This window comes from Pistacia vera, unplaced genomic scaffold, assembly GCF_008641045.1.
Source record: "Pistacia vera cultivar Batoury unplaced genomic scaffold, PisVer_v2 Contig289, whole genome shotgun sequence".
Taxonomy (NCBI): domain Eukaryota; kingdom Viridiplantae; phylum Streptophyta; class Magnoliopsida; order Sapindales; family Anacardiaceae; genus Pistacia; species Pistacia vera.
This window is the reverse complement of record NW_022196100.1, coordinates 682,373-701,977: the sequence shown is the minus strand read 5'-3', so window position 1 is coordinate 701,977 and position 19,605 is coordinate 682,373. Positions and strand designations below refer to the sequence as shown.

At 37.0% G+C, this 19,605-nt stretch overlaps 1 protein-coding gene across 1 annotated transcript; it reads right to left on the bottom strand.

Moving 5' to 3' along the window:
* Positions 1-2,877: 2,877 nt before the first annotated feature.
* LOC116134516 (membrane protein of ER body-like protein) lies at positions 2,878-3,946 on the bottom strand. Its single transcript, XM_031420209.1, has 3 exons — positions 3,724-3,946; positions 3,549-3,610; positions 2,878-3,336 (listed from the first exon to the last, which is right to left on the bottom strand). The coding sequence occupies exons 1-3, from the start codon at positions 3,944-3,946 to the stop codon at positions 2,878-2,880; spliced, it is 744 nt and encodes a 247-aa protein (XP_031276069.1).
* Between the last annotated feature and the right edge of the window lie 15,659 nt (positions 3,947-19,605).

The following is a 19,605-nucleotide window of genomic DNA, read 5'->3' as shown; positions in this document are numbered from 1 at the left end:
TTTGATTTTTAATGATCTATTTTTTTTTTTTAATAAAACCCTAAATTGGTGTTTTTCGTTGTTTTGACATCAAAGAAATATCATTTTCAACTAAGGTCTTGGTTAGTATCGTTATTGGCTTATAAAAATATGGGTTCAGATCCCTCGTGTTATTTTATGTCACAAAATTGTTATATCCGTAAAATTACTTTTGACCCTTTGACTCAACGTGTGTTGGTAATTCTTTGAACGAGTTGGTTAATAATCAAGGGAAATGAATTTGATTTTTAATGATCTATTTTTTTTTTTTAATACATTTTTAAAACAAAACCCAATTGTTGTTTTATGTTGTTTTGACAACAAAGAAATATCATTTTCACTAAGGTCTTGGTTAATATCGTTATTGGCTATAAAAATATGGGTTCATCCCTCGTGTTCCTTGAAGTTTGAGATTCAATTTCTCACACCTCCAAAGGTGGTGAGAATTATCTTCACCTCCCTTCACGTTTCAAACTTGTCACTTACCTCCTTAAGCAAATTGTTAACATATTTTATTAAAAATATTAAAAGACTAAAATGCCTTTATATTACGCAGTGTAATATATTTTGAAAAACCAAAATTATATTGATGTTTAAGATACACAATAAAGGAATAAATGTAAATACATGACGTGGATAGGGATGGGCACAAAGCCCGCCCCCGGGGGGATCCGCCCTAACCCGCCCCAAACGGGCAGATTTTCCTCGAAAATTTTGGGCTTCGGGCCAGGATCGGCCCAATATTGGCCCCCAAAATTCGGGGACGGGTTGGGGCCAGGATTGACTTTGCCCCGGCCCCCCTGTCCCCGGCCCGCATATTTTATATATATAATGTATATTAATTATATATATACATATATATTTGAAAATCATTTAACATTATATAATAAAAATATTTAATTTTGTAATTTTTATGAATTATATACAAAGGTAATAATAAAACTAGATTAATATAACAAATCTTATAAATATTTGTAATATATATTATACAAATATGATAATGCTATGAAATAAAAGTTATACATTCGAAATTATATTATACATAATATATGGTATACATTTAACTTATATTATTATATATATATATATTATTATATATATTATATTATATATATATATATATATATATATATATATATATATTATATAAGATAATATACATTTGACATCATATATTATACATTATACATTGTATATTATATATGATATATACTATATAAGTATAATATATATAACATATATATGTTGTACATTATAATTTATACATAATATATTAATATGCTATTATCTAAAATCTTACGTAAATATATAATATATATGTAATATATTATTTGTTGTTTTGATTGATTATAATGAATCAATAAATTGCTATAATTTTTTTTTTTTTGTCCTTCATTAAATCATTATTTCAATTCTATTACCTAAATGCCTTTGTTATATTGTGAATTGTTATAGTTATTTATTTAGAATTTATTATAATATGTATGGTAGTTATTTATCTAAAATTTATTATAATATATATGTATAATGTATCATATATGATACATTATATTATATATTAAAGAGACATTATACATGTATACTTATTACTTAATACAATAATGCATAATATTATACTATTAATATATAATATATTTATATATATGTATAATGTATTATAATTATCATTGTGATATTTGGATTCATTATAATCATTAATCAATTTAGTATGATGGTTTTTATATTTAATATGTACATTATATATTTAATTTCTTTTTTGGTTGGTATATATAATTGGGAGAAAAAAATAATAAAAGTATAAAATTAAGGATAAAAAAAAAAAAAAAAAACCCCAAACGGGGAATTTGGGGAATCCCCGAATTCCCCGAAAGGGTTTCGGGCCGGGATCGAGGAATCCCCTCTGGCTTTGGGGCCGAGGTCGGAGATAGGGGTCCCCGGCCCCGCCCAGGCCTGTGCCATCCCTAGACGTGGATATATTTATTTATTGTATTGGTTACACAATATATTTTATTTTTACATAATAATTTACAAAATTTGTAACACAAAAGGAATTAAAAAGTGCATATTTGATTCATTGAATAAACTTATATTATATATCAAAAAAAAAAAAAAAAAAAGTTACAAATTGAGATGGAAATTTATGAGAGTAATTTCAAGTACGGGAACTGCAATTTCGTAAGACATAAATTAAGTTAATAAGAGTAAGATCTTCTTCTTTGTTATAAATGAAGTTGTTGGAGAAATAAATGAAGTTTTTATTTCATTTATTTATTTTTGTTTTCAAGTTTTAAAGAATTGATTAAAGAGGAATACGAGAAACACTCTCTTTCTTACTCTCTCACTCACCATTTGACATGTGTACAAGAAGATAAAGGAAATAAAAAAGTGAGCATTTATTGCTCTATTTTATTTGTAATTTGTCCATGTGTCAAATAGTGAAAGAGAGAGTGAAAAAGGGGGTGTTACTAGCAATCATTTTTCTAATATTATAAACACACATAAATTTTCTAGTTTGGACATCCTAACATAATTTTATGAAGACTATGCATATGTACCGTTGAATTTGAGTGGTAAAATATGATTTCAATACAATAAGCTGACTTCAACGGGATTTAAGGATGAGTCTGAGTAATAAAAAAATCTTGTCTTTTATTGAACTAGGTATAAAACACTTTTCTTTAATTGCAACATCCCAATAAGAAATCTTGTCTTTTATCTCATAGACAAATGCAGCTGAGGACCACTACTAGTTTATTCCATCAACACTTAAATGTAACAACGAAAATTATACAGAAGAAACATCGCAATATAATGCTAACTCAATCTGAAGACTAGAAAGACATCCTATAAAAAGATGTTTCAATAGGATGCCCAGGTAGATTCCATTGGTTTAGACGTTTCTATAGATGATATGGAAATGGCCGAAGTTGAGTCGAACCAGCCCAACTTTTCCAAGAAATCTTTAATTAGCTCTCCAGCTAAATACGACACACAAGATACCACAACCCCTGTGCTTAAGTAGTATAGTATTGTTTTGATATAAGATTTTGAGGGTGACTTATTAACATGACACTTAGCAATAACAAGTAGAATAATGCATATAAGAGATACACCCAGAACAACTGCTAGTTTCAGGTCCTTATTGTCACTTTCACGAAATGAGAAGCCATAGATTACAGGTGGCAGCAACCCAAAAAAGAGGAAGGATATGACTGCTAAGCTTGCCTGAAGTGGGAAGTTTCCTCTTCGTCCAAGTAGTTTTTGATATTGACCTTCGTCTTCATACCATTGATGTCGCTCATTTTTCAATTCTCTAAGCTGTATATAAATTAAACCCCACTGTAAGTTCCATATTTAGACATATATGAGGGCTTAAAACATTGATCAAAACTATGACATATGACAACAAATGATCATATAGCTTGAAGGGTTCAAGTTCTACGTTTAGCAAAATAATCAAATTCCAGAAATGATATTTAGCCACTGGATGGAAAAAATAGTAAACCAACGAGGTCATGGATATAACTCACATTGTGACAGAAGATTAAAAGTCCACCTATCAAATTTACCAGTCCCAAAACCAAAATGCTCACTGCAGTAACCCAAGATCAATATAATTAATAAGTTTAGTAAAAAATTAACACATGATTTAAGATAAAATCAATTGCATTACTCTAATAAAATGTGTTGGAAGCAAACACTCACATGTGGTGGCTCCGGCACCTGCTGCAGAAGACACTACCCCTAAACTTGTAATTGACTCCACTAAACCACCATGCACAATACTCTTCAAAAAATCCCATTCATGGACCTCCTGGTGAATGACAAATTCAGACGCTTCTCCACAACAAGCAGCTGACACTAGGATTCCACAATCCTCGTCCTCTCCCGATAGGCTTCCACTACTAGAAGATTTGGGAGCTGACATAGGATTAAAATGAAATTAAATGACATAAATACTCTTATAAAGCTAAAATAATCTATAACCTTTCTAAACTAACACTTTACTTCCTAAAAAATAACGGATTAAAGAATTGTCAGCTGACCTATGATTAAAACATTGAAACGACAGCATATAAAGACCCTTAAAAAGAGCTAAATATAATTGCATTCCATGTTGTGAAACAGACCAAAACAGTTTCTTATCAATACACATAACATTTTAAGACAAATAATCAATAATATGAAACTGAAAAAAATGAAATTGGTACACGATACCCATCGCTCTTGCAGTACGCTCACCACCAAAACTCATGGATATATGGAAACTAGAAAATAAAAAACTAATTAAAAACAGGTGGTCATAAAAGATAAAAATTTGTTAGTTTTTGATAAATTTTTTTTTTTTTTTTTTTTTTTTTGACTAAAGATATAGACAGATCATATATATTTAAGCGTATGCGTGCATGTGCGAATTTTTTATAGGCATTTGAACTGTGTGTGTGCGTTTGGTAGGCATATGAATGCATCTAGGTATCTATCATCCATTTCAGGTGCAGTACTTGAATAAGAATGTGGCGCCTCTTCACCATCCATTGCAGTTGATTTACAGTGTCCACCAACTATCTGCTTCTGATTTCCGATTTAAATCAGGTGTAGTTTGCTTCTCTATTACCTTCTCAACGTCAAATTCGGTCGTTTCAGGGATTTTGTCTTCAATATTTAAGTGAACATCTCATTTGTATCTAATCCATTAGTATTAATTTGACGAAGTCAAAGAGGCTCAAAATTTGTTATATTTTCTATTTCGACGTCCCTTGTACTATAGCTGATAGGCTTTCATCCTCGTCTTTATAGTTTATCTCATCAGGAATAGGGCCTGAAATCCACGCAGAACTTGAGCAAACAAAAACATTGACTTGAAGAAACTTGAAATGATTATTCAGTAGAACAAAGTTTGTAAAAGATAAAATAAAAAAATTAAGGCACATGCCTTACAGGATTGAATGTTTAAACTATATCTACATATATTTCGTGGTTAAGCAGTGTAAAGTAATTGTTATACAGCAAATACGTGATTATTATGTTATGATACATGCAAAAACAATAGTATATATACCCCTCTATTTGTGATTGGATGACAAACTCTTTAGTAACTGGAATTTGTTATACTGAGAGAGCTTGTGTTTAAGTGGCGAGAGAGGTAATTATTGGGTTTACCCAAAATAATATTATATATATAAGGAAAATAAAAGGCTATGATATCATGATGGAAGTTAAAATCTGAAATCTCAAGATACCAATATATAATGTATGGTGGGTGCGTGTGAATATTAGTGAAGTATGAACTTAATTCAGGAACGTTAGGCTTAAATATAGATTTCAGAAAATTAATATTAATCTCCGATAGTCAAAGTTGATTGTGCCATGTTCACATACATGGACTGGAGTTCAGTTGTATAAAAAAACGTAAGAGTCTCACCTGCAACTCTTACCGCTTTGACCATTTTTATTCCTGCTTACAACGGGCATTAAGAAGCAGAGAAAGAAAAAACAAATTTTGAAGAGCTTGACGAGGCTGCTGCTAAGTTTCCAGAAGGTAATACGTTATAGAAATAATAGAGTACTTAGTTTGACAAACACCAAATATATACAAGCTATTTAGTTATATATTATTATCATTACATATATAATGAACATTACCTCTTACCTCGTATCATTATTTATAATTGTATGTTTCCTCAGCAGTATTTTTGTCTACATAAAGGATTTCCTTTCTTCTATTACTTTTCCTTAGTTCCAGTCTTTAGTAACCTACATAATTCGCTTCATTCTACACAATGTTAAATTTTATAACTTTATATTATTTATTTAATTGGCACATGTATAATGACTTATTTTTAATTAGTTTATGGGGTAATTTTGATCAAAATGATAATTTTATTGGTAACAGTCATATTTATTATTTTTTTAATTTTTATTAATTGTCATTAATTAATCATATAACTTATCATTAATTTGGGTCAATTTCAACGTTTTCCACATGTGTATCGCAATATGTGGATCGCAAGTGTCAACGTTTCACATGCATCAACAGTTCTTTTATGTAAATATATTTTTAATAAAGATTGGCTCACACTTTAATCTTATAATTTTTTTTCTCACAATTTTGACATGATAGCTCACAATTAGATTGACAAAACTCATTGTTGGGCAAGTGTGATCCATTGCGAGCTGATCAATTGCGAACTGTCACATAAGAATTGTAAGAAAAAGTTTGTAAGATTAGGTTGTAAATATAATATTGCCCATATCTTTTAGTATAGAGCCTTTTGAAAAAATAAATAAATAAACACTTGAAATCTGTTTTGATAACATGTTTTCCTGAGATACTCAATTCAAGAATTAAGAAGTAAAAGAATATTGAGTAATGAGTAATGTTACACTTACAAAAAAATCTTACAAAAATATCCATATAAAGTGATGTGCTAAAAAATAAATGGAATAGTAAATATAATGAGTTTGACTTTTTGTTTCACTCCTTCATTCAGTTTTTACCATCTCACTTTGTATAAAAATCTTTATAAGTATAGTATTATTGAAGAATATTATAACCTACCCTTTATCCTAACTCCTTATCTTGTGATTGTGTTAGATGAATGAAATGATAACTTGATCATATAAAAAAGTTCTAAAATAGAATAATAAATTTTATCTTATAAGAAAGTATTTTGCAAAAACTAAAGACAACGTATTCTTTTTCTATTTTGTGTTATTTCTTTTTTAAATTTATATTTAAACAGGTTTTTCTACTTTTTTTCTTTTTTCCAGTTTTACATCTTCTTAACTTTTTTGGATTTAAAATTTTTTATATTATATAATTCAAACTATTGATACAAGAATTATACCAACTAAAGTGATCCGATTGACCTTAGCGGAATCGAAACGGATGTGTGTGTAATTAAAATTAATCAGCAATGCAATGTGTGTAAAATGCAGGAAATGTAAAGAATACAAATCGGTTTTTAAAGTGGTTCAGCAAGTTATAATCGTGAGCCTACAAGACAATATATAATTCTATGGCTAGAACAATTTGCTAACCATTTTTCTATAGTTGAAAGAGGTTTATATACAAGTTTTTTTTATAAAGGAAATAACGAAATTAAAGGAATTATAATTAAGGTTGAAATGAAACTTTGATATTCTCGTAATTGAGCGCTGGGATCACACCATTATTGTTGTTGATTTGATCTCTTTCGAAATATCCGGGATCTGAGCTTGTTTGTGATCTGTTTGAACAACTATCGAGATTGGTCATGACTAACTTATGCTGGGTCGAGCTATGTCTCAACGAGCTTATACTGGATCAGACAATTGCTTGAGCTGACCTGATTTTGTGTTGGACTATAACCTCATAAAACTCTAACTTCTTTGAGCTTGATGGAAAAATCACACATAATACAAACCCTTTTTGTTTTATTTTACTAGTTTTTAAATTTTTTTTTTTAAATTTAGAATTTAGTAACTATAACTAAAATTTACAAAAGGAATTATTGAATTGGCAAAGTATATACGGAGAGACAAACAATCAAGTGTGTAAGAATTAAGAAATGAAAATTACATTTGCCTTTCATGTTATTGATAAAATACTTAAAAGTGATGAAATAAATAAATTAAGTAATAATTAAACAATTTTTCCCTTTTGTTAATGCAAGATTTACACCAGCTAGAGTGATTCGATTGACCTTGGTAGAATCGGAACCGATATATGCGTGATTAATTAAAATCAGCAATGTACGAATTTAAATGCAGAAAAAGTAAAGAACAATGAACAATTTTTAAAGTGATTCAGCACCTACGTCCACTGTATTTCTTATTGCTTAGAGAGCTTACAAGAAATATTATAATACAAGAACAATCTGGTCAGAAAAGGCCAATCGTGTGCTGATTTGACCTTTTTTGACCAAATCCATCATAGATTTGGTTGGAAACGGTTAGATCTACGACCAAGATATGGCCGGAAATAGACAGATCAACACACAATTGGCCAGATCCAGTCGATCGTATATCATTACGGCATCGATGTTCGATGTCAGCTGCTGGCGGGTGATAGTGGGTTGGGTGGATGGGGGTATTTTTGTTAATTTTGAAACTTTTATTAAGAAATATAATTGTTAAATATTTTGAATTGAGTAAAATAAGATTAGATTTTGAGTTGAATAGAAAAGTAATTAATTATTTCATTTTCTCATGATAGGATAATAGAAGAAAACAGATAAAAATAATGTGTCAAACGCCCTGATTTTTCAATTCAAGAAAATTTCGGGATGCTTGGTTTACAGCCTGTAGCACTCCAATGGCCGTAAAATTTTGTGAGTAAACTACAAAAAATGTCACTTCAATGTGGGTTAATCTCTTCGAAATTAGAAGATGACAGAAAACACAGATTTTTGAGTACTATTACAGTCATAAACACTTTTCACTAATTTTTTCTTATGAACGCGACGTGTTAACTCGCATGAATCTTGTCTGACCAAACACATTACGAGTTACTAGATAGGGTTAATGAGAGATGTTATTTAGACTAGTATTATTGCAAATTTTTGAGTGCAAGGAAATTTTGGGACACCTACTTTGGGGGCCCACATTACTTTGATTGTACTCAAATTTTGCGAGCAAGCTATCCGGCAATTTCAATGCGGGCTAATCTCTTCGAAATTGAACGATTGTAAAAAACACTGATTTTTGAAAGCAGAAAAATTTCAAGTCGCTCGTTTTCTAGCCTCCATCACTACGTTTGCCCTTAAATTTTGCGAGCATGCTAAAAACAAAAGGCACTTCAATGTGGGATAATCTCTTCAAATTTGAACAATGCATACATTACTTATTTAATTTTTCCGAGATCCACCAAATCCTAAATTGAATATTTTTTTATGACTCATCCAGGATATATGATATAGTATACATAATGCAATAATTTTTTAGACATGTGACATGAACGATTTTCAATGGCTTCTTTAAATATTATTTAAATACTAATTCATAAATTTTTCTATTTAATATATTATTAAGTAATCATATTTAAATGTACTATGAACAATATTGTAACATGGTATCGTTTAATAAAGCTTATAACATACATTTATTGACTTAATTAAAGTATTCCAAATCTTACATGTTAATCCAATTTCTTATTTGTTAGCCATATGAGATGTCTTACCAACGACAATTGATCACATATATATATATATATATTTTTTTTTTTTTCAAATCTGTCTTCCGTATTTAGTGGAGAGAAATAAATAATGTAATAATTCCTGAAATTTTTTGTTGATTCTGTTATTATTTTTTTTTTTAATAAACTGTATTGGTCGGGACGATATTTATCATTAATCACAAGTCACAAACACGATCTGATATTGAATTAATTTTGCACAGTCAACGCTGACTGTCGGAGATTAATATTAATTTTCTGAAATCTAAATTTAAACCTAAAGTTCGTGAATTAAGTTCACACTTCACAAAGTTTCACATGCACTCACCACGCATTATATTTATATATCTTAATTGTCATTAATTTGGGTCAATGTCAAACTTTTTGCACATGTATATCGGTACAAGTATGAATGTACCTATCTCCGGAGAAGTCTTGATTTTCTGCAATTAAGAAATCTGGATTTTTTTATTGAATATGACCATATAGGTGTATTTGGTTAGAGATTATATGACATTACAGATATAATGTCTTCTTATATTACTTGATTATCACGTTTAGTTCTCAAATAATATAAGATTTCGATAATCTTTCAATACCAATAATAGTTATTGCTGGTAATATAAGATATAATCTGATTACCTCCATTTTCTTAGGTATTTTAAGATTATTTGGTAATTTTTTTTTTCTTATAAATTTACCCCTTATTACTAAAATTTTAGGACAATAGTGCCCTTGTTTTTAAATTAATTTACATGAATATGGCTATTACATTTTTACCCCAATTAATTAACTTTTTAGACAAAATTACCCTTGAATTCAAAACAAATTGCAACCCACTCAAGCCACCACCCCTACCCACCTGTCGCGGCCGGCTGTCGGCCACCACGCCTATCCTAAAAACCCAAAAATATATTTGTTTTAATATTCTCAAAATTCAATCCTATTCTATTCAATTAAAAATATTTAGATTATTTTAACCCCCTAAGTTTGTTAATTTAACTAAACACCATAATAATAAAAGTTTATAAATTAACAAAAACACCCCCACCCGCCCACATATTGTTGGCAATCGGCCACCACCACCGGAAGGTGGTCGGAATTTGCCGGAATGACGCACGATCTACTGAATCTGATCGATCATGTGTCGATTTGACCTTTTTTGGCCAGATCTACGACCAAATTTGGTCGCGCGTTGACAACGGCCTATCTTAGTCATTGTTTGGCTATCAACGACGGCCAGACTGGCCAGATCCAGCCATTCATACGTCATTCTGATAGATTTGGGCCACCTTCCGATGGTGGTGGCCGGATGCCGTCAATACGTGGGTGGGTGGCAGTGTTTTTGTCAATTTATAAACTTTTATTGTTTGAGGTGTTTAATTAAATTAACAAACCTAAGAGGTTAAAAATAAGCTAAATATTTTAAAAAAAATGTTATTAAAAAATATACAAAAAATTCCTCAAAATTTTATCCTAATAAAATCAATTTTGGATAACATTTTAAAATAAAATTTAATCTTGGTTTGATTTATAAGTGATTTTAATTACGGATGTAATAACAAAGATGCCAAAAATCACATTCCTAATAAAATGTATCTAAAATAAACAGCATTATATGTAATTTAAGATTTTATCAAATACAATATAAGTAACATAATTAATGCAAAATATTTTAAGAAAAGTTCTAGTCATTATTCGGACATTTAAGCCGAAAAAATACCGGGATCCTCTAATAGTGCCACCGCTGGTCCTCAAAGTAAATCAATGATGTATTTAAAGTGAAGGGAATTCTTAATGTGCTTGCCTTGGAGCTAGCTTCCCTCAATTGACCGAACTCCATGATTACCCATACATCACTTATGAGAAAGCCCTTTGACAATATTTCACTTCATACACCATCTTTTAATAAATTCTCTCATTTATTCTTTAAATAAAATATCATCTACTCATTATCCCACTGACTTTTAAACATTACTAAGGTCATGCATTTTAAAATCTTCTAAATATAAACATGTTTTGTAAAGGCTAGATAAATGGAGTGTTGCACTTATTCTTATGAAGTCTAACAGTCTCCTTAATTAGGCTGTGGAGATTTGTTTGAAGATATGATTGTAGACGTAAAAATCTACCTGTACGGAAGGGGGGTTTGATCCCGTGAGGTTGAGGTCACTAGCGATCCGCTGTACCTGCACACGTAGAAAAACAAACGCGTGAAGCGAGTGAGAAACACCGGGGTGATGTTTGCCGTAGGCACTCCGACGCTCAAGTCAGCAAGGCTGAAAGAGGCTAGTATAGTGAGGGCTAGGGAGTAAAGAGGTTACCAGAAGTCTAGTCGGAGACTGTGACTACGGCAGTGATGTAAAGCTCTCAAGTAGGAGCTTCGGATGTGAAGGTGTAATGTAGTGTGTCCTTTGTGAGAGGGTTGGCCTCTGTTTATATAGTGACTGTCTGGCTCCCAATCCTGGTGGGAGTAGGAGTCCTAATGTGACTCTGATGCGAACCTTAGAAGAATTAGGGCCGTGGTATGCTGTCTTACCAATGTCCAGATAGGAAGGTAATTCTGATAAGGAAAGTAACTTCGAATAGGGAAGTGTTCTAAATAGGAAAATGACTTCGAGTAGGAGACTGATCGGGAACTGGAATGTGATCAGTGGGTCGTGGGCTCGGAACTTGCCTATAGGCCCATGAAGTGAACTGGAATTGGGAGGCCCTTGCCCAGATGGTTTGGGTCGGCCGTATCTCGTATCAAATGGAACTAATCTGGCTTGGGCCTCTTTAGGACTGGGCCTGGTCTTTTCTTCACTAGTGGTCCTGTTTTCCTATTTGAGCCAATGGCCTTAATAGTTTGTCCCCCACTCTCTGAGTTAAGAGTTTCTTCAGTCGAGAGTAGGTTGCGCTTGAGGCGAGCTCGGTCTTCCTTCGTGGACAAACGATCATCGGCGTGGACGATCTGACCGTTGCAGGTGATTCTTGGTTGGACGTCGTTCGATATCCACTCCTGACCCAGAGTATGCCATCATTGCGGTGTGCCTGATCGGTGTGACGAGCCGAGGGGATAGAGAACTAGGTCTCTGTAATAGCCACTACTACTCAAAAGCTTATAATAAAATACATATAAAATATCATAAGGAAATTGGGCCCAAATTTTTCTTTTATTAAACATATATATATACTCTTTACAAACATATACATTTTTACACATAATGTATAACGTATACAAAAGTCATCAAAAACATAAGGGACAGTGTAACCACTCCTCCTCGAACGCCGACATCCATCCGACAGTGTCCTCACCTAGGTCCTGCAAAACATGGGAAAACAACGGGGTGAGCACTAAAATAATGCTCAATAAGTAAATCCTCTACTCATGCTATCCCCGTAACTCTCTCTCTAATTCTTTCCTTACAACTCCTCATTCAATTTCTCTTTGGGTACTTCTCTCTTTTTCCCTTTCTCTTTCCCTTAGAAAAGAACTTTTTCCTCATAACTCTTTCATAAATCACGACCCCATCTTACCGGGGGCACGGCCGGGACTCGCTCCCACTCTACGTGACCTCTACTCATTCTAGCCGATCGGACTCGGTTATGCATGGATTCGGAACCCTTGGCAATGTGAGTATATAATCTCTCTCTCTCGGGTACTCGGGTATAGCCCTCATCTGCATGCACTCTCACGGGCTACACCACTTCTCTATCTGATACTCATGCCGCTCTCTCAATGCGGCGTACATGCGGGAATACTCTACCCATTACTCACGGGTTCCCTATCGCACAACCTACTCTATTCTCTTTCTCTTAACTCTTAAGGTAGCTTATACTCACATTCTCTACTATATCTCAAGCTACATCTTACTGCTTAAGTGCATAAACAATTGTGTAAAGCTAACTCATGCTCACTAATGCACTAATGAAATGCCAAATACATGATTTCCTCAAAACCATCATTCTGCACAGGTCACACTAAAAAGACCATAACTTTCGTTATACACCTCTGATTGCTACGGTTCTGGTCTCATTTCAAATCTTAGAAACAGGGCTACCACTTCTGTGTTTTGATCTCAGCCAGTTCAGTCTGTAAGATGCCCAAAAATCACTTAGAAAGTCACGGCAGTGACAGGGCAGATTTCACTTAGGCATTTCATCAAACAACTCATGTGCACATAAACACTCTACTAAAATTACTATTATACTTCATTCTCTAGCCATCCAAATTGGGAAAAACTTCCTCAAATATTCATAATCCCTGTCAAGGAAAGCACTTCCAAAAAGCTTCACACAACATCTCTCAAACTTCATCTCAAATTCCATTCTCAATACACATTAAAATACTTCTCATACATGGAATCTATCCAACAACTACAAACTAGCTACTCATCTCAAATCAATTTCTCATCAAGCATACTACATACTGATACATGCATACATCTCTACTCAAAAAGCTTGTTTAAAACTCAAGTTGGTTGGATTTACTTACCTTGTGCAAAGATGACTTCTTTAGCACTTTTCCTTCATTTTGTGGTCTTGTCTCCTCTCTACAACCCAAAACAACCACAAGGACAGCAACAACCAAATAAGACTTCACTACAATTATAAGAAAATTCACATCTAAAGCATGAATCCTTACCTTAGGATGCTTTAGATGAAATCTCTACTCAAAACCCCTCTTAAATCCCTTAGAAATCTTGGAAGATTGGATGGAGAAATTGAGAGAAAATGGGCAAATGGAAGAGGCGGTGGAATGAAGAAATAAAGGGTTTCTCTACACTTAACCCTTTTTAGTTCATATTATGAGCATCATTTCCCATTTTGCCCTTGCCCTTCCTTGGAAATTCCATCTATATCCTTTGATTCTTTACAAATACACCCCCATCCAAACACAATCTCTACTAAATTTCCTTTCATTTTACTCCCCACTTTTCCTACTAATTAGGGGTAGAATGGTCATTGTGTCCCAAAAGAAGAATTCTCTAGAAAACTCAAGAAACTTTGTATTAGGCTCGTCGCCGCGGCGAAGCATTTTTCGTCGCCTCGGCGAAATAGGGCAGAACCTACCCGTGGTGCAACTCCTCCTCCTCGCCGCGGCGAAGCTCCTTCTTCGCCCCGGCGAAGATTGGATTTCCAACTTCACCAAAACTCAACCAATTTCAAGGCAACAAATCAACCAACTCAACATACAAACTCAATTAAAGTTGAAACAATAAACTTTTAACTAATACAGCAAATCTTAAATACGTACCTCAAGTGGGATATTACAGCCTCTGGGCTCATGTAGTCGTTCGGTACATCTGTCCGACTAGCAAGGTGAGTTGTGGTGTTAGACGGGGTATTCACTCGTCATGCCGGGTCGAACGAGTTAAGAAGTTTACTAAAAAGCTTCACTCGGTCGGGATGCTGGGACAATCGAGTGGGTGAGGCACCTCAACTACAGGTTGTCCACTCGTTCGCTACGGAAGGATGAATGGGCAAGGCTTCTAGCCTTGTTCTGAAGAGGGCTCGACCCGGGCTGTTCCAAGCTAATTGACCGGTCGACCAGGCCTTCCGAGTTGGCTGAACATGGGACACTTGGAAGGCCTCCTGAAATGAAAGGCTGAGTCGGTCGGGAGGATCGAGCGACCAAGTGGATGTGAAATGTGGATCTAGACCAGGGATTGGCTACTCGTCCATCACGAATGAGCGATGCATCTTGGCTTGGTTGTTTGGAAAAAGAGCATGGGTTGGGTCGTTTGAAGCCGACCGGCCGGTCTGGAGGACCTGTTGGGGTGCAAAGATTAGACGTGCGTTGGGCTCATTTCGGGATGCACAAGCTGAGTCAGCTGGGAGAGATGGGCGGCCGAGCCACAGCTTTCGTACAGGGCTACAGTTTCCTAGGTGATCTGGATCGCTGCCACGTGTATGGTGGCGATCGATCCGTCGTTTTGAGAGCGGGAAAACGAAGAGACCCCTAACAACCGGCCAATCACAAACTGCCACGTGTTCGTATTTTCTTTACAAAACTAAGGAACAGACTGTTCATCTTCCATTTGCGTTTGTTTTGTGTTTTCGTCCCAAAAATTTTTTTCTTTCCTTTTTCTTCCTTTTTGTCCCAGTTTCTTGAGCGATGGTGGTCTCTTTCTGCAATCTTCCAAGGTAAACATTTTTTCTCTTTAGGCCGATTTTCTGCTTTGTTTTTGGTTGTTTGTTGAAACTTTGGAAGGTAGAATGAAGTTTTTTGAACTTTTGAGTGGGTTTTAACTGGACTTCCAAGTGTTTTGGTATTAGGATTTGGAGAATAGACATAGATTTGGATTTTCTGGTGGATACCCGGGGAGAATCCGACAGTTTTGAGTATTTTCTGGGTTTTTGGACGGGATCGGGAAGACGAAGTCGTGTTTGGTATTGTTTGGTTCGGTGGGTCTGTCTTACCGAGTGGTGAGGGAGTAGAGTGGATTGAATAGTTGGTCGGTCATTTAGACCGAGTGGGTGCATCAGTGAGCAAGGGCGAGTAGGCTTAGTGCTGAATCTGAAGGTGAGTCGATCACTTGGGCTGAGCGAAGAAAGGCTTGAATCGAGGTCTGGATCAGTCAGTTGGAGGGGTCGATCAAGGATTAGGAGTGATCCTGTTGCCAGGTAGGTCGATTAGTGCTGAGGGATGGGTGATAGCCGGGTGTTCTGGTTAGTAGCTTAGGGTGAACGGTCACTTAATGTTTTAAGACTCGAAGGACGAGGTTCAGTCGATCGGTTAGGTAGGGCAAGTGACTATCTGATAGTTTTTGGATCTGTCAGTAGGGAGGGTTGACCGAGGTTTAGGAGACTGGTTTTCAAGTGAGTCAAACGGTGCTGAAGGGCAATCGATAGTTGGGTTGGTACTTAAGGCGAGTGGTTTTTTGACAGTTGAGAATTCCAAATCTAGGATTGAGTCAGTTGGTAGGGACGGACGATCGAGTCGATATGTTAGACACTGAATCAGCAAGTTCGAGTCAAATTGTGGTGGATGCTGGGGATGAGTATAAGCGTGCACCCACCATAGTGATGATGCTTGAAGAGGGCATCCCGATTGGGGTGCCGACTGGAGTTAGTGTAGCAGCCCTAGGTACGAGTACTCCCGGCCCGAGTGGTTCGGGTGGGCATGGGGGAAGTGGGAAAGACTCCGAAAGAGTTGGTAGTCCATCCTCCTCCGGTAGTGGCTCTAGGGAAGAGCCGAGCCAACAGGGTAGCGGGATTTTGACTAAAGATTATCCGCCCGTGCTGAAAGATAGTGATGTGTAGCGCATCCGGACCTTGTATCACATTTCAAGTTCGGTTGATATCCGGATGCCGCAGTCGTACGAGCGGGTTGACTGGAAGGCAAAGGGCTAGATCAGTGTTTATGAGAAGTGGTTTCATGATGGTTTGAGGCTACCCGTCCCTCGCCTCATGTGGGAGGTATTGAACCACTTCATGATTGCCCCGTCTCAGCTTATGCCGAATGCTTGGAGATTGCTAATGACTTTGGAAGACCTCTGTGTTCGGAACCAAGTGAGGTTCGGGCTGCACGAGCTGCTGTATTCGTACTTCTTGAAGGATAACGATAAAGAGAAGGATCGGTATCTATTGAACTTGAGGCATGATCGGTCTCACTTGGTGACTGACCTACGGTCCAGTGATAGGAACTGGAAGGACTGATACTTCTACCTGAGGGGGCAGGTTGTTTTTGGAGAGAAAGGTTAGGGCGAGATCCCGATCGGTTGGTGAGGACTTAGCTGTTTCTTTCGTACTTTTGATTACTAAATCTTGATTGTGTTTTTCGTTTGCAGAGCTTGAGTTCAATCGTGCTGAGCAGAGTGGGGACGGCTTGGACGTAGCGACCCAGTGAGTGTTAGCCATCCCATTAGAGCAGAGGGATTGGCGAGTAGTGCTAACAGAGTCCAACCTGAGGACCAGCATTCTTTGGGCCGGAGTAGAGGCGATACAGAGAGGTACTCCCTTCCCCTCGCTAAAGCAGACTTGGGATGTGCTTCTGAGTCGATACTGCAACCATATCATTTTTGGTGAGTCCGGGCTGAACCCACTAATAGTTAGAGAATTTGCATTTGCAAAATCTCTGATGAAGAAGTTGACCGTCCCGAACGCAAGTGAATCTATCGCCCGGCACTGAGAGAAGAGGAGGAGGGAGTCTTTAGCCAGGGAGGACAGGAGGGCAGAGGATGTGTTAGCGACGCTGCTGAGTTAGCAGCCGTCGAGTCAGTAGCCTGCAGTTGGAGCCAGATCGTCCTAGACCGCGGTTATGGATGAGGAAGTCGGGACGATTACCATCATGATTCCAGCTAATGCGTCGACTTACTCTGATGTGACTACCATGAGCAAGCTAGTCGACTTATTTTTGTTCCTGGCGGACGAGGCGCGTCTTAACCAGATGGGTGCAGTCGCTGTGACTGATTGGGGGGTAGCCCACGCCGTTCAGGTATGACAGTAGTATTTGATGATTCTGTTCCTGAATATCGTTCTGATGGCAATGTTTTGTTGTGCAGGTACTTACTAGCAATCTTCATCTGAGGAAGTCTGTCGTGGCGCAAGAGAAACGGATACAGGATGTATCCAAGGCCAACACTAGCCTGCGCCAGAAGGAGGCGGCGACCTAGAAGGCCGAGCAAGAGTTTCAGCAGCGTCTGAGGGATACCAAGCGTGAGTTGGAACAGTTGAGGCGTCAGTTGGCAGAGAATACCGCAGAGATTGAGTCTCTAAGGGAGCAGTGTATTTCTATTGCTGACGACGCTATCATCAAGGCCCGCGGTGAACTCATGCTTGAGTTCAAGGAAGGGAAGACTTCTCACTGGGATCCGGACGAAGACATCCAGCTCATGCAAGAGTTGCTGGAAGAGGGAGCCGGTCATCCGGGTTTGCAGGACGAGGAACAGATGCTTGACCTTGCTAGTCAGCCGAGGCCATCGGATGTTGGGGATGCGAGCGACCGAGCCGCTAGGATGGGTGCTGGCGGTGCAAACATTATGATTGAGTTAGAGATGGAGGAGGCGACTCGTACTGAAGACAGTTAGTCTAGTTTTTTCCTTGTATTTTGGGGCCTACGATGCCCATTTTTATTGGCGTGTGCCGTTCTTTTGTATTTTGAACTGAGCCGTTTGAGGCTATCTATATTGTATTCAGTTGTTCTAACTTTTGTGCTTTCTTCATGGATGAATGAGTTGTTCCTTGTTTCTTCACTTGTAGATGCACCAAGTTGTGTTTGTTGTTTTAGTGTGGCCTAGCGGCTAAGGCATGTAAGCCTTGTGTTAGGCTGGTTTGGTGCTTTGCGTATTGCCAGTGTAAGAACCATTCATTTGGTCTGGCCAACTGAGTATGAAGTTTCTTGGATTGGGTGAAGTCAATCTGGAGGTGCGAGTTCTTGGGTCGGTCGGGTCCGACTCGAAGGTGCGAGTTGTAGGTTAGGCTGAGCTAATTTGATGGTGTCTCTTCGTGGATCAGGCAAGGTCGATCCGAAGGTGTGATAACGTGGATCGAGCAGGGTCGATCTGAGGGGGTGATTCCGTGGACTGAGTAGGGTCAATCCGAAGGTGTAATTCCGTGGATCGAGCAGGGTCGATCTGAATGTGTGATTCCGTGGATTGAGCAAGGTTGACCCGAAGGTGTTCTCGTGAACTGAATGGGGTCGGTTCGAAGGTGTTGAGCCGAGTTGGGTCGATTCGAAGGTGTATTCGTGAATCGAATGGGGTCGATTCGAAGGTGTTTTCGTGACCCGAGCTTGGTCGATTCGAAGGTGCAAAATCGTGGATTCGACAGGGTCGATTTAAAGGTGTAAACAACAATCGATCGACCGGAGTTGATTCGGAGATGCAATTTCGTGGATTGGCATGACCAACCTAAAGGTGTTAAAAATAATTGATCGACCGGAGTCGATTCGAAGGTGCAATTTCGTGGACTGGGCATGGCCGATCTGAAGGTGTTTAACAATAATTGATCGACCGTCGTCGATTTAGAGATGAAAGATTTCTGAATAATACTTCATTAATATTTGGCCATGAGGCCGACTGTCTTAGAGGAGGTGGATATGCCCACTCATCCCTTTTAAAATAAAAAAAGAAAACAGAAAAAAGATAAGTTCGCCTAGAAGTAGTAGCGTTTGAGGTGAACGACATTCCAACTATTACTGATGTCTTTACCCTCGGGTGTCTGAAGTTTGTAAGCACCCTTCCCTGCTTCTTTGGTTATCTTGTAGGGGCCTTCCCAGGTGGGGCCGAGTTTGCCCGAGTTGATCTCCTTGGTGTTTTGAAAGACTTTGCGAAGGACCCAGTCGCCTATCTTGAAAGTTCAGATCCTCATGTTGCGGTTGTAATGTCGGGCAGCCTTTTACTGATAGATTGTGTTATGGATGCTCGCCCGCTTGCGTAGCTCGTTAATGGTGTTCAGATTCTGGCAAAGGTTCTGCTCGTTTGATTCCTCGTTCGTCCATTGGAGCC

Bases quoted from the DNA above. Each gene is read 5' to 3' on its own strand.
- LOC116134516 (XM_031420209.1), bottom strand. From the start codon at position 3,946: ATGTCAGCTCCCAAATCTTCTAGTAGTGGAAGCCTATCGGGAGAGGAC. The intron at 3,611-3,723 runs GTGAGTGTTTGC...GGGTTACTGCAG, and splicing joins AGGTGCCGGAGCCACCACAT to TGAGCATTTTGGTTTTGGGA. The intron at 3,337-3,548 runs GTGAGTTATATC...ATTTATATACAG, and splicing joins TTTTAATCTTCTGTCACAAT to CTTAGAGAATTGAAAAATGA.